We start from the raw sequence: 15,375 nt of genomic DNA, 5'->3' as shown, positions 1-15,375 counted from the left end.
TATGCAAATTGACTGCACCTTTGCTACGACCAAGCCACACCCACCAGCCCAAGCCACGCCCACCAGCCAATCAGGGCAAGTATGCAAATAAACCCAACCAAGATGGCTACAGCCACAGAGAGCAAGGTTTCCCAGGCAACAGAGGAAGCCAAGCTTTCCGCATGCCCTTGCCAGGCCTAAGCCTCCACTCAAGCTACAAAGTTTCAATTATAGAAGGTAAACAAATTCAAACAGAATGGCGGCAGCCACGGAGCTGGAGAGACCAGGCCAGGGTTGCCCATGGCAACAGAGAAAGCAAAGCTTTCCGAACACCCTGGCCAGGCCCAGGCCTCCGCTCCAGGCTACAAAGTTTCAATTGTAGAAGGTGAATAAATTCCAGATATCAGGGCCTCTGCTTGGGTTGCCAGGGGGCGTGGCCGGCCTGCAAACCACCACAGGCCCCTTGCTCAGGCCGCCCCACACCCCAAGGGAACCCCCACCCTGATCCAGGACACCCTTCAGGGCAAACCAGCTGGCCCCCACCCCTGCACCAGGCCTCTATCCAATCTAATAAAATAGTAATATGCAGATTGATCATCACTCCAACACACAATATGGCTTCCCCCATGTGGTCAAAGATCCTGCCCCCATGTGGACACAAGATGGCCACCACAAAATGGCCAGCAGGGGAGGGAAGTTGGGAGGTACCCAGCCTGCAAAGGAGGGCAGTTGGAGGCGATCAACCCTGCAGGGGAGGGCAGTTAGGGGTGACCGGGCTGGCAGAGGAGGGAAGTTGGGGGCAAACAGGCTGGCAGGGGAGCAGTTAGGCAACAATCAGGCTGGCAGCGGAGTGGTTAGGGGGTGATCAGGCTGGCAGGCAGAAGCGGTTAGGGGCAATCAGGAAGGCAGGCAGGCGAGCAGTTGGGAGCCAGCAGTCCTGGGTTGTGAGAGGGATGTCCAACTGCCCGTTAAACAGTCAGTCGGACATCCCTTGAGGGGTACCAGATTGGAGAGGGTACAGGCTGGGCTGAGGGACACCACCCCCCTCCATGCACGAATTTCGTGCACCGGGCCTCTAGTAGAGAATAAGAGGTGTTTGTTTTTATCCTGGCTCTGTCACCTTACTAGCTGAATTACTTCCCACATGTTGCTTTATTCTCTTCAGTCTGTGCTTGTTAATGGAATGGGAATAATGGTCTCCACTCCTCACCGTTAAATGATTGTTTAATAACAATTACAGGGCCAAACATTTGTTGTCATTTTTGTCAAGCAGCAGACATCAAGTCTGGTTTCTATAGCATATCAAAGACAGGGTATCAGATGCTTCATTCACGAAAAAATCCAGGCTGAACAATGGGGCTATTGGGGTGGGGCTAAGAACATTCTAGCGGCATTAACAGTACTTAGGGAATGTTGCATAACCCTCAAGCCCTGTCATTTAACACTTGGGGCCCAATCTAGACCCCGTTCCCACTCTGAGTTCAGAACGCCTTGACTCGCAGCCCCTGCCCACTCGCAGCTTAGGGCCCTTGGGACAGGTGCTGTATGGGCCAACACTGCTTTTGGGCAAATGTCAGGCCACGGTCCCCACGGCGGCCCATCTCCAGCGCGGACGCCCCAGGTCACCTTGACTACCGGGCCGAGGACCCCGTGGGAACCCGCAGCCCCGCCAGCCTCGCTCGCCGCAGAGGGGTGCCCGGAGAGAAGACCTGCGTGGCAGGAACCTAAGCGAGGAAGCGAGGGGCGTGGAGAAAAGTGGGACAAGAGAAAGGGGATGCTGGTGGGAGGGGATGCTAGTTTCCTTTATGTCTTTCGTTACGGGCAATAGCGAAGGAGTTAGAAGTGGCTTTTTAAAAAACTTCAGACAGGCAGCTTCTAAAGGCAGCCCCAGAGCCCCCGGAACTCCAGAACCACGGAAGGTCCTTCTTCCGGTCCCTTGAGCCTGACGCTAGCAGCCGCGAAGGCGGGAGGCCGGGGTGGAGGGAAACTGGGAACCGGAAGTGAAGGCAGATTGCCTCCTTCGTCGCTGTTGCTGCCGCCATACGCGTTCGCCTTGCTCAGGTAAGATTTGGCCTTCGGTACCATCCATTTCCATCTGCGTCTCCCTGCAGCCATCCTACCGCATGGAGTCCTGATACCCCTTCCGCAGGCGATGGCTGGTCGCTGGGGCCTCGTTGGGTCGTTATTTCCATCACTTGCATCCCTTTCGAGAGCAAAGAGCTCCTGGGGGGAGGGAGGGAGCCAAAAAGGCTCAATCCAAGATGGTGGCCTCGCGCCATTGTGTCCCCTTAGCTCTCCGCTCCCCCGGCGGCCTCGTTCCCTACAGGCCCTAGCGACGGGGAGAGGCGGTGCTGGGCGGGGCTCCCCTCGTTTCTGGGTCCTCTCGGCCGGCGTGGGACTCGGGGGAGCCCGCTTCTGGGCCTCGTTGGACTTCCTACCTCGACGGGCCCACGTTTATTGGGAGCGCTTTGCAAGCGCTTTCGGGAGATGTGTGTTTGCGGAGTCTCAGCTGCGGAGTGGCGCCGCGGGGGTGGAGGCGCGCGGTAAAGGCTCGTCTGCAGCCGAGCCCGTCCTCTCTGCCTCGGACGCCTTGTGTGATGGAGAGGTGGACATTGCTTTCGGCGGAGCCACCCCCGCCATTGGCTAATCCCACGGAGTTCTAAGCCGCAGGTGGGGTTACCGAGCGGGAGGCTGGTGGGCTGTGGGGTGAGCGGCAGCCACATGATGTTTTCATGTTGAGAGGTGAGCGCTCTGCGCCGTGATGACCTTCATCTATCACCCTGGACTGATGGCTGCTGCGCGGGGGCTTGACAGCTTGAGGCCAGGGAGCGCGGGTCTTCCGTGGAGGGTTTCGGCACTGCCCCCCTTCTCTCCGTCTCCACTCCTGGCATCTGCCTTCCTCACCTGTTCGTTTTCCTCGCTGTTAGGGACGAGTTCCTAAGCTGCTCTCCCACCATCAGATCCTAGTCTTGCTGGAGTCTGTGACCTGACCACCTCCCCTGGAACCCTTTTCCCAGTCCCTAGTACTCTTGCCTTTGTGTGTTGTGTTTCTTTGTTACTGTTTCACCCAGGTACAGGTTTCATAGTTTAGGGAAAGTGGAAGGGCGTGGGGATGGAAAAGAAGTGGCGAAGGCTCTGCTCATGACTGATGTCCTTTTTTTCCTGTTTTTTGTTTTTGGTTTTTTTTCCTAGCTCTTCTGTCAGAAACGAGTGTATCTTCTATTCCTTAAGCCCCACTTTCCTCCTTTGTTTTCACTTAATCTGCGTGAAGCCATTCAGAGACCCTCCCTCCCCCCCTGCCGGCCCAGTTATGGCGGAGAACGATGTGGACAACGAGCTCTTGGACTATGAAGATGACGAGGTGGAGACCGCAGCTGGGGGAGATGGGGCTGAGGCCCCCGCCAAGAAGGATGTGAAGGGCTCCTACGTCTCCATCCATAGCTCTGGCTTTCGGGACTTCCTGCTCAAGCCAGAGTTGCTCCGGGCCATTGTTGACTGTGGCTTTGAGCATCCATCAGAAGGTAAATTTTCTCTTGGGCATAGAGTCACTTTAATGATCCTGAAAAAGATGTGTTCGTGGTCCCTCAGTGATACAGACCTGCATTTAGGATAGACCAGGAAGTAAGGAAGTACCAGGAGTCCCAGAAACTGTTTTAGCACTAGAAGAGGTTTATATAGGTTGTCTTTTATTCATGGTGCACGAAATTCGTGCACTGGGTGGGGAGGGGGTCCCTCAGCCGGGCCTGCGCCCTCTAGCAGTCCCAGAGCCCACAGGGGATGTCCGACTGCTGTGGAGGCTGGAAAGGCCACCGCTGCTGTGCCTGCCAGCCCTGAGCCTGGCTTCTGGCTGAGCAGCGTTCCCTCTGGTGGTCAGTGCACCTCAAAGCAACTGGTTGTTCCGCCATTTGGTCAATTTGTATATTGGCCTTTTGTTATATAGGACAGGATAGCATCAAACAAAAGCAACTTACAGGTCTGCTGTTCATTTTTGTGACTGGTTTTTCCCCTTCTAGCTTTGAATTTTGTCACTTTAACTTGTAATTTTAAATATCCAGAGAGGAGTTGGTTGCACTTTTAGTTCTCTCTTGGGCCAGGCCAACTCTGGTCTCCGGAAACCTTTATGGCTCTTCTAAAGGTGGTTGGCTTCTGGGTCAGGTACCAGGTCCTTCATTTAGTGCAAAGTTGCAGGGTTCCATGATCCAAAGGATAGCAGTCTAAGCAGGAGATATGGCCTGTAGCGGGCATGCAAATGCCATGGGTTGTTTAAGATGAAGGAAAATAAGGGCAGCCAGGGGCACCAAAGATGGGCTGATAGATGCAAATGGGTGGTTGGGGGGGGGGTAGCATGGGAGGGGGTTTGGTTGGTTGGTGCTGGAGGAAGCTAAAGCTAGAAGGGACTAGGAGGGTCTGATTTGGAGATGAATTTGAAGGAGCATATTTGTAGAAAGTGTCTAGAAATTGACAAAAACCACTTAAGAATTTGGTGGCATGAAATGGGTGTGGCTGGTGAAAAATGTTATCTGGAGATTGAAGCCCTATTTATCTTTTTTCTTCTATATTTAGTTCAGCATGAGTGCATCCCTCAGGCCATTCTGGGAATGGACGTCTTATGCCAGGCCAAGTCGGGCATGGGAAAGACGGCAGTGTTTGTGCTGGCGACGCTGCAGCAGCTGGAGCCAGTTACTGGGCAGGTACAGTTGGGGAAAGTGTCGGGAGGGCCTTTGGGTTAGGAATGTTGGGGCAGAATGTTCTTAGCTCAGCTACATGACGTATTCACAACCATGAGTGCTTCTTGTTCAGATGACCTCTGTCGCCCTTGAGGCCATGGGGAATATTTTTTTTTATTCCTCACCCCCCCCGCCCCCCCCCCCCCCCCCCGCCCGCATCTCAATGGGGAATATTTTGTAGTAGTCATGGGTTAATGATTTAGATCTCAGAATTGAAGTCATTTATGATCTGCCAGGTATGTTTTTGTGATAGTCACTTCCCCAGAGGGGTAGTGAAGAGAGACACTTGCTTTCTACTTACCCCCAAGGTGTCTGTGCTGGTGATGTGTCACACCCGGGAGCTGGCTTTTCAGATCAGCAAGGAGTATGAGCGCTTCTCTAAGTACATGCCAAATGTCAAGGTAAGCCAGGGTAAGGAGACGGGGAGAATGAGGGTGTGGATAGTTGGAGGCATTTGGGACTTACAGACCATCAGTCTTCATGTCCCACAGATGTTAAATTCCAATACCGTACGTGAACCTCAATTACATCTAATAGTAAGTTCCTGCAAACTTATTTTTATTGATTTCAGAGAGGAAGGGAGAGGGGGAGAGAGAATTATTGATCGGCTGCCACCTGCATACCCTGTACTGGGGATTGAGCTCTCAACCCAGGCATGTGCCCTAATGAATTGAACTGTGACCTCCTGGTTCATGGGTCAGTTTCAATCACTGAAACACCACCAGCTGGGTTCCTCCTGTCTTATTTTTAAACATGGTGTGTAAAGATGCTTGTGCATCAGGAGACGGGGTGGTTGGACTGTGGAGGAAGTGTCCGCAGACCACCCTTTTGCTTACTGCTTTCTTAAGCTGACGCTTTGAATCGTCTCAGTGTGCTTTGGGTGACAGTTTGAGAATTTGGGGGTGTATGGCAAGAGAATGCTGGAACTCCAAAATGGCTCTAGTGTGATGTGAATTTTGAGAATTATTTAAAAGTGGCAGAAAATTAAAAATTTCTGGGAGCCATAACAAAGTTGGCTTAAGTTGTTCTCCATGGTATAACCTTGATGTTTATAGCCTCCAATCTTCCTGGTTAGGATGGTGTGAAGAATAGTATATTTTCCTCAAAAAATTAAATATGAAACTGCCATTTACCCAGTGACCCCACTTCTAGGAATATATCCTAAGAAACCCGAAACACCAATCTGAAAGAATGTATGCACCCCTATGTTCATAGCAGCACAATTTACAATAGCTAAGATCTGGGAACAGCCCACGTGCCCATCATTAGATGAGTGGATAAAATATGTGGTACAATTATAGCATGGAGTATTATGCAGCAGTGAAAAAGAAGGAGCTCTTACCCTGTGAGACAGCCTGGAGGGACCTGGGGAGTATCATGCTAAGTGAAAAGTCAGAGAAAGACAAGTCTCACATGATCTCACTCATGTGGAATCTAAGGAACAAAATAAACTGATGAACGGAGTGGATCCAGAGCCATGGAAGCATGGAAGAGAGCGCGGAATCTCAGGGGGAAGGGGCAGACAATAGGGTGCTGAAATCCTGGGGTGGGGGCAGGCTGGAGGGGATCAGTGGGGGAGGGAAGGGGGACATATGTAATACTTTCAACAATAAAGAATTATTTAAAAAATTGTATCAGTACTAATAACATACTGAGTGAAGCTTAAAAAGAAAAAACTCTTTATGGTTGAAAATGAAAACTGCCTCCAGGTTATGGCTTTACTAACCAAAGCTTTATTTCAAAAACAAAACACAACCCTGCCGGTGTGGCCCAGTGGTTGAGCATCGACCTGTGGAGGTCACAGTTTGATTCCTGGTCCGGGTTGCAGGCTGGATCCCCACTAGGGGGTGTGCAGGAGGCAGCTGATGAACGATTCTGTCTCATTAATCTTCCTATCTCTCTCCCTCTCTCCCTTCCTCTCTTAGAAATCAATAAAAACAAAACACGAAACAGACAAAAAGGAATACTTTTGTTCAGATTGTTATAGTTTTTCCTGTTATACACGTTTTTAATTGACTTTTTTAGAGAGAAACATGGATGTGAGGATGAAACATTGAACAGCTGCCTCTTACATGCCCTGTACCAGGGGTAGAGCCCGCCACCCTGTTACTATGATTTGGAAATAAGGTTAACAGCTTAAGTGTGGTGCTGCCGGTAGCTGCCTGGTGAGAAGGCCTCCGCACGCCCAAGGCCTCGCAGTGAAGGGTTGTGTTCTCCCTCGCCCTGCTTCCCGAAGCGAGTCACTGCTACCGGCTGAAAATTCTGCTGGTTCTGTAAAATGAAGTGTTAGGCACTGTTTCCTCAACTGACCAATTTATAGGCCTTTTTTACTCAGCTCATTTACCTTGTTTTGAAACATTAATTCTAATTCTCTAAGTATGCTCTGAATGCTGTATATATGTAGGCGTCCACATTATGTTTACCTCTGTTTTTACACTGTGTGTCAATAGCATTGACTTCTGTCCTTTCTCCAAGCAGTCTTGTGTAGGTTGATTCTAAAACTTGGAAACCAGGAACCAGTTTCCATTGTTAAAACTATGGAAACATTTATCGTTGAGCTCTGTGGACTGCACTTCCTCCTAGCCATTTGACTAGGTGTAAAGGTCCAACTCATCACCTTTGTGCCTATATTCTTTTTTTTTTTTTTTTTTTAAATATTTTTATTGAGGTATTATATGTGTACATATCTTACTATTACCCCCCCCCCCACCCCACACCCACACATGCCCTCCCCCCCCAGAGTTTTGCGTCCATTGTTTATGCTTATATTGTGCCTATATTCTTGGTGTCAAGATCAGCTACAAATTGTCATGACACTTTCTTTTGCCCAAAATTATGCTACAGTGACTTGAAGAGGCTGGGCCCGTTGTACAGAATGCCCTACCTCTGGGTTCCTCTGGTTAACTCTCTTAAATCCTTACCCGAGGGTATGTTTTTCATTGATGTTTTTGTTTTTATTTTTTTGAGAGAGAGGAGGGCGGGGGAGAGAGAAACATTGATGTGAGGGAGACAGCCATCGGTTGTCTCCTGTAGGTGCCCTGGCCCTGACTGTAATCGAGCCTGCACCCTTTTTGGTGTATAGAACGATGCTCCGACCAGCTGAGCCATTCTGCCAGGGCTTGTCTCGTTACTCCTTTGTGGTAGTTAGCTTGTACTTCCCTCCCAATACTTCTGTGAACAAATTTTTTGGCAAGAATTCTTCATGGGTATCCTGTACCCCTCCTGTTTTGTTGTAAACCTGGTGTCCCGCATTTAGTGATTTTAGATTTACTATAGGACGGGGGTTATGATAGCCTGATTCCTTGATTGATCTTCCCCTCTTGAAACTAGAAAGCAGTATTTGATGTTATATTGTACTAAGTCCCAGATCCTCAACAACCATTCCCCTAATGGTTTTAATATGGAGTATAATATGGTTCGCCTGAATCAGTAATTACATAGGGCTTATACAAAGGAGTTTAAAAATCCGGGTTGAGTTAGGAAAACTTGGTGTTCCCTGAGCTTTGTGGTGGTCCTTGACCTGGTGATTCCTGCTGCTCTCGTTCTTAGAGCAAAGCCTGGTCTCAGTCCTGGGAAGGAAGTGGTTAGGGTAAGGCGGTGGGGCTGGAGGCTTGTGCTGACTGCTCAGGTCAGCCCTGTAGCCTCAGGCAAGCCATTGGCTTCTCCCTCAGGGTTGGGGATATAGTAATTTTAGGCTGGATGGCCCTTAGTGTTACTTTTAGCTCTGAAATGTTCCAGAAGTGGCTTAGATGGAGCTGGAAGAACGGGGACTGTGGAGAGACTGGAATCATTGTTTCATAGTGAGATACTCTCTCCCCGCTGGCAGGTGGCAGTGTTTTTTGGAGGTCTGTCTATCAAGAAGGATGAAGAGGTGCTGAAGAAGAACTGCCCGCATATCGTCGTGGGGACCCCTGGCCGCATCCTAGCCTTAGCTCGAAATAAGAGCCTCAACCTCAAGCACATTAAACACTTTATCTTGGATGAATGTGATAAGATGCTTGAACAACTCGGTGAGTGGCAGAGCTGGGACTGGGCCTTTGGAACAAGTGCTGTTTGGTTGATACAGGAGCACTGTCGTGCAGGACGACCCTTCATTTGCCACCCTCACGGGGGCGCTGGCTCCCTTGGTTGGTCTTGATCGCGCTCTTTAAGCAGCTGTCGTGCTCAGGTGCCAGGGCCAGCCTGACAGGTTGAACTGGGCTGAGGTAGGGAGGTGGGAATTGGGAAAAGACAGACAGGAGAGCGGGATCGGGCGGACTACAGGTCATTGAGAGACTGCAGCGAGTTTATTAACTGTGTAATGCCTTTTATACACAAAACACTGAATAGGAGGTCTGTCAAGAGGATTGTATTCTTTGTTCCTCTTACGCTAAGGGAGAGACAGAGCAGAAGGACAAATTCTCAGTACAGTAAATCTCAGTAAATAGTTACAGACGTCTTGGTAAGCCATGAAAGGTTGCTCTTATTCTACTGATAACCGCCATCCAAACAAGCCTGGGAAAACTGTGGGTAGGAGACCGAGCCTTGCCGGTCCCTTCGGGTGTGTCAGCTTACACCCGGTCTCCAACACTCGGGGAGAAGGGCGTTCTGTTCTTCCATTCTGTGCTGGGTGTTTCTTTATCTTCGAGAGGAAGGACTTCGCTGGCTGTGACCTCCGTCACATCACCCTTTCCTTTACAGATCCCTCTACTGGATGTCTTAGGGGAGATGCCAAACTGTAGGGGGGATGGTCTACCCTCTGACATCCTTGCACAGCATATATCCTGAGACGTTCTAGCTGAATAGATCTGTAGCCTTAAGTTATAGGGTTAATGTGGAGAGTGTTGCTGGACGTTTGTGTGGCTTGGTATTCTAGTGTGCTAAGTGGGGTCACAGAAAATATTCTGTAAGAACTCACATTTGGTGAAGGAGAGAATAGGGGTGGATGTAGCCTTAGGGGTCAGTCATTCCAAATGATCTTTGGCTGTTCTAGATGGCAAGCTATGAGGCGGGCTCCAGGTAGGGATGTCATGTTCCCTGGCTGGTAGGAAAGTGACCCAGAGGAAGCAGGGAGCAGGCTGACAGCTGGAATACCCAGGTGTGCCGTACTTGGAGGGAGCCGGGCTTGGGGAGGGGAGGGCGAAGGGGCTTGTAAAGTGTTTTCAAAGGGCTTATTCTTGGGGCCTCGTGGCGGGCTCTCTCCCTGTTTAGTTGTAGGCTTTGGGGCTTCCTCATATTTCTTGCCTCTTTAAAACACACACACAACTGGATTCTGATCCCAAATCTTGATTCCAAATTCATTGCTTTTTTAAACGTGTTATTACTATGGATGTGATTTCGTGAGGGTGAGAGGAAATAGAGTAGAGAGAGACCTGAGGCAAACCTTGCCTTGAATGGACTCGGCTTGCCCGTTTCCAATGGTCTCGACCTCATTGGGAGGTCTTTGTGACACATGCTGCTTTTTCCCTTTCCTCGTAGACATGCGTCGGGATGTCCAGGAAATTTTTCGCATGACCCCCCACGAGAAGCAGGTCATGATGTTCAGTGCCACCTTGAGCAAAGAGATCCGCCCCGTCTGCCGCAAGTTCATGCAAGACGTAAATACCTTCTCCCTTCTCTCCCTCCACTCCCGCCCACTGCCTCCTCCCCTGCGGGCCCGCTCCCTCCAGACTCCCTGTCCTTCAAGCACCAAGAAGGGCACGAGCCCATCTGGGAGTGATGACTCCTTGAAGAGACCACAGAGGCAGAGACAGCTAGCGTTAGGGTCTGCGCGGGTGCCAGGGAAATTCCGGAAGACTTGGTCGGGTTAATGTGAGAGCGGGTAGTGTTCGACTTTTTTTTTTTAATCACAGCATTTTTGAACCTCTTCTCCCTTTTGGGGGAGGGCAGGGTTTTCTGCCCTACCACCCACCCATCGTCTCCTACACGTCCCCTACAGCCACGCACCCTCAAGGTGGCATCGAGCATACAACTGGAGCCTTCTGCTCCCCAAAACTCGTAACCTCCCGGTGGCAGGAGAGCAAGAGAGGGACAGACAGATGGCAAGGCATGTGCAAACGAAGAGCAAACAGCACAAATGAATCCGCTCCCTCCCCACCTCCAGGGGTGGGGGCCTTTGGCACCTCAGTCCCCGATCCCCTACGCCTTCCCACCCGAACCTCCTCGCACCCACGTGGAACCTCGGTTGATGTGAGCCATGAGCAGCAGCAGAGAGAAGCACTGGCGCAGCGGGGATTCAGACGGCACCGGCGCGGATGGCGGCAGCGGAGGCCGCGGGGAAACCTGACCAGGAAGATGAGGACCAAACCAGCCTCTTTTTCTGTTCCCGGTTTTTTTCCTGAACCAAGGCGTGCCGTGCTCCTGTTTCCACCATATGTGTGGGGTGGGGTGGAGTGTCCTGATGGGGTGGTAGCTTTCCCTCTTCTCAGTAGTGCTCGGGAGAGGGGGCAGGGAAAGGGACGCGCTCCACTTGCTGTGACCAGGTGGGCTAGGATTGGGCCAGGCGCCCCTGTGTAAGCAGTGGAGTGTCCTTTGCCTCCGGCTCTGCTCCTCCCAGCTCCTTGTCTGTAGCTGGACTTGGGCTGCCGTGAGCTTTGGAGGCCACAGACCTTCTTTTTGGAAAGCCTGCCTCTGCGCCCGGCTTCTGGCTGTCTGTGTGACACAGCCTTTCCCCTGGGTCTCCATGTTAGCTCTGCTCCCGAGGTAGTGAAGAGTGCTAGGCAATGTGGCCTCTGGAGTTGGGTTTTGTCTCAATTTCTATCTTTAAAATTTTTTTATTTTATTGAAAAATGTAATTTGTCTTTTTTGATGCTACCTTCCTCCCCTTCAAGGGTAAAAACATAAGTGCATGTCTGCAGCTCTGAATTTCTTTTAAAAAATACTTTATTGATTTCAGAGAGAGAGAGATAGAAACATTAATGACGAGAGAGAATAATTGACCAGCTGTATGGGGATTGAGCCTGCAACTCCAGGCATGTGCCCTGACCGGGAATCGAACCACGACCTTCTGTTTGTAGGTCGACACTCAACCCCTGAGCCAGGCAACTCTGATTTCTTAGCATCACTTACTGATGCCTTCCCTGTGACACTGCCGATGGCTGGAGTCTTAGCTCAGGACCAGTGTCAGCTAGAGCCATGCCCTTGTGGTTGAGGGCAAGTTGTTTCTCGTTTTGAATCGTTTTTGCTTCTCCTTCCATGGCATGTCGGTTGTGTCCATCGAGGGAGGGGTTCCCAGCCTCTTTACGAGGGTGTGACTCCCAGCGGAGAGAGCACTCAGGGAGCAGTCCTCCTCCCCGCATCCTTAGACCTGCCGGATGGAATGGCTCTGACGTCCAGGCAGGCTTTCCCATGCTTTCCCAGGTGTTAGAATCCTTTTCCCTTTGAGAATCTTCTGACGTTCTTCCCCGCCTCCGTCTGAGGTAATGGCATCTCGCCATGGGGTGGTTTCTCTGCTCCTTGCCCTCCCTGCAAGTTCCTTCCTCTGACAGCTTTCAGTTGGGCATTCTTAGAACTCCATTGATAGGAAGGAAATTAGGTCAAAGGTGGAAGAGACCATGTGAAAATGGGCATGCTTTTGGGAGTGGGGTGAAGTTTTCCGTCTTTTCTTCTCCCCATTCCCCCCATGGGGTGTATTGGAGATCAACTTCCTCCACCCCCCCAGGTTTAACCCCCCCACTCTGCCCTCCTCCCGTTCCCCACCCCTACCTCCCCCTCCCCCTCAGCCAATGGAGATCTTCGTGGATGATGAGACGAAGCTGACGCTGCATGGGTTGCAGCAGTACTACGTGAAACTGAAGGACAACGAGAAGAACCGGAAGCTCTTTGACCTTTTGGATGTCCTTGAGTTCAACCAGGTCAGTTGTTCCAGGTCCGGTGGGAAGATGAGCAGGTCTCCAACTGTAGCAGAGAGGTGTGTTCAGTCCCCTGTTGTAGAGGACACCTCGTAGGTGATGTGAGAGGCTGGTGGCGACAGTCTCTCAAGGGAAATCCTTTTCTTTAAATCTTTACCTGAGGATATTTTTGTAAACTTTAGAGAGAGAGACATCAATTTGTTGCCTCGCTTTGTGCACTGCAACCAGGGATCGGACCTGTAACCTACCTATGTACTCTGGGAATCAAATCACAACTTTCCTTCTGGTGTACTGGACAACGCTCCAACCGACTGAGCTTCCAGGCCAGGGCTTAAGTGAAAAGAATTTTTTAAAAATATATTTTTATTGATTTCAGAGATGAAGGGAGAGAGAAACATCACTGATGAGAGAGAATCATGGATGGGCTGTCTCCTGCATCCCCAATACTGAGGATTGAGCCCGCAACCTGGGCATGTGCCCTGACGGGGAATCAAACCATGACCTCTTGGTTCATAGGTCAATGCTCAACCACTGAGCCACGCTGGCTGGGCATGAAATTCTTTTAAAGTAGAGTATAAATGTCTTAGAGCTGAGCATGAGCAAGGTGGGAGCTGCTGTTCTGTTCCGTTGCTGGCACAGACAGGTACTCAGTAAATAAAAGCAGACCTCAAAATAAAATCCTTAAAGGGTTTTAATAAGGTTGTAATGGCTCTGAAATGTCTTGATCATCTGTTTAGGTTTTTAAATTTGTTTTTCATGTACTATTTACTGAGGAGATGTGTTTCATCACTTTACCTATTAATGTAGGATTTGTATGTGTGTTTTTACTTCGGAGAGGGGGAGAGATAAATCAATGATGAGAGAGAATCATTGATTGGCTGCCTCCTGCACACCCCACACTGGGGATCGAGTCTGCAACCCAGGCATGTGCCCTTGATCAGGATCGAACCCAAGACCCTTCAGCCCACAGGCCTATGCTCTATCCACTGAGCAAACCAGCTAGGGCTGTTACTTAGTTTATTTGCAATAAAATTTATCTAGACTTGGGGTAAGGTTACATTTAGAGCAGAAGAGGAAATATATGATAGGGACTGAGGAATTCCTTTAGAAGAGTAATTACTGAACACTCCTTTTTCATATAACCCCACACGTGCATGGACCCACATATCTCACACACACACACACACACACACACACACACACAGGTGGTGATCTTCGTGAAGTCTGTGCAGCGCTGCATCGCTCTGGCCCAGCTCCTGGTGGAGCAGAACTTCCCCGCCATCGCCATCCACCGCGGGATGCCCCAGGAGGAGAGGCGAGTTGGAGATGGGGAAGATACTTTGTGTTCTTGGGAGGAAGAGACTTGAGAGAAAGGATGCATCATTTTCTAATTTCCTTTCTCACAAAGGCTTTCTCGGTATCAGCAATTTAAAGATTTTCAACGACGAATTCTTGTGGCTACCAACCTGTTTGGCCGAGGCATGGACATCGAGAGGGTGAACATTGCCTTTAATTACGACATGCCTGAGGACTCGGACACCTACCTGCATCGGGTAAGCCCCGCCCCCACGGGCCGTTCCGTGACCTCGCCCGCCCCTCATTTTCTATGTCTTCATAGCATACTTCTTCCCTCCTTTTGGGTGTTGTCTTCTGGGTCTTCCTGTCCTACCTTCTGTCTCCTTCCAGGTGGCCAGAGCAGGCCGGTTTGGTACCAAGGGTTTGGCCATCACGTTTGTGTCAGATGAGAATGATGCCAAGATCCTCAATGATGTGCAGGATCGTTTTGAGGTCAATATTAGTGAGCTGCCTGATGAGATCGACATCTCCTCCTACAGTGAGTATTGGTCACATGAACTGCCCCACCTCGTGAAATTCTTGTTCCTTACTGTGTTTGACTTAACTCCCATTATGTGGGTAAAGCCCCTAGTACAGTGGTTCTCAACCTTTTCTAATGCCACGATGGTCTTAGGCTCTACAGCAGCGGTTCTCAACTGCTAGCAGGGTCGCCTAAGACCATCAGAAAACACAGCTATTTACATTACGATTCATAACAGTAGCAAAATTACAGTTATGAAGTAGCAACGAAAATAATTTTATGGTTGGGGTCACCACAACATGAGGAGCTGTAGTAAAGGGTCGCGGCAGTAGGAAGGGTGAGAACCACTGCCCTGGTACGTAATGGGCACCTGACTAACTCAGCCCTCTGAGCTCAACACCCTGTTGGTATGTTTAGTTCACGTCCACTTGGGATCTCTTCACTCCCCCAAGTCTGCTCTTTAGACCAGACTCTACACCGGCATCTGCATGCATGAGCATGTGTTTCTGCCAGCCTCGCCTTTTCGCTCTCGTGTCTTACTCTTTTCCTTTTCTTTTTTAAAATAAATATTGATTTCAGAGAGGAAGGGAGGAGAGAGAGAGAGAGAGAGAAACATCAGTGATAAGAGAGAATCATTCATCGGCTGCCTCCTGCACCCCCCACACTGGGGATCGATCCTGCAATCCCATTGCCCTGACTGGAAATCGAACCGTGACCTCCTGGTTCATGTCTATGCTCAGCCACTGAGCCACACCAGCCGGGCTCTCGTGTCTTATTCTAACCGCCACATCTTCTTTTCAGTTGAACAGACACGATAGAGGACACAGCCTGTTCCGGATGTGACGTCTGTTCCTCGTCAGGAGATGACACCAGGCGTGGGGGTGAAGGACACACTACTACTGCCCCTGCCCCTGACAGCCCAGCCCCACCCCGGCCTTCCCTCTTTTGCATCACCACTTCCAAATCCCCGCTTCCTTATTTGTGAGAACTTTTTTTAACAAAACAAAAAACATGCGTCTGTGGT

At 50.3% G+C, this 15,375-nt stretch overlaps 1 protein-coding gene and 1 non-coding gene across 3 annotated transcripts; both read left to right on the top strand.

Moving 5' to 3' along the window:
* Positions 1–1,943: 1,943 nt before the first annotated feature.
* On the top strand, positions 1,944–15,365 carry DDX39B (DExD-box helicase 39B). 2 transcript variants are annotated; one of them, XM_008157367.3, is made up of 11 exons: positions 1,944–2,040; positions 3,172–3,500; positions 4,543–4,670; positions 5,015–5,107; positions 8,533–8,716; positions 10,164–10,282; positions 12,407–12,538; positions 13,741–13,850; positions 13,944–14,088; positions 14,222–14,369; positions 15,153–15,365. In XM_008157367.3, the coding sequence occupies exons 2-11, from the start codon at positions 3,290–3,292 to the stop codon at positions 15,167–15,169; spliced, it is 1,287 nt and encodes a 428-aa protein (XP_008155589.1). In that variant the 5' UTR covers positions 1,944–2,040; positions 3,172–3,289; the 3' UTR covers positions 15,170–15,365. The 2 variants fall into 2 exon arrangements, with proteins under 2 accessions (XP_008155589.1, XP_054578000.1); XM_054722025.1 differs by lacking the exon at positions 1,944–2,040 and adding an exon at positions 2,069–2,649.
* On the top strand, positions 2,696–2,773 carry LOC114228298 (small nucleolar RNA SNORD83). The gene has a single exon (XR_003614449.1). It is a non-coding gene; the product is annotated as a small nucleolar RNA SNORD83 (small nucleolar RNA).
* Positions 15,366–15,375: the final 10 nt, after the last annotated feature.

Source organism: Eptesicus fuscus, chromosome 10 (genome assembly GCF_027574615.1).
Source record: "Eptesicus fuscus isolate TK198812 chromosome 10, DD_ASM_mEF_20220401, whole genome shotgun sequence".
Taxonomy (NCBI): domain Eukaryota; kingdom Metazoa; phylum Chordata; class Mammalia; order Chiroptera; family Vespertilionidae; genus Eptesicus; species Eptesicus fuscus.
The sequence above is the reverse complement of the archived record's forward strand: the minus strand, read 5'-3'. Positions and strand labels throughout refer to the sequence as shown.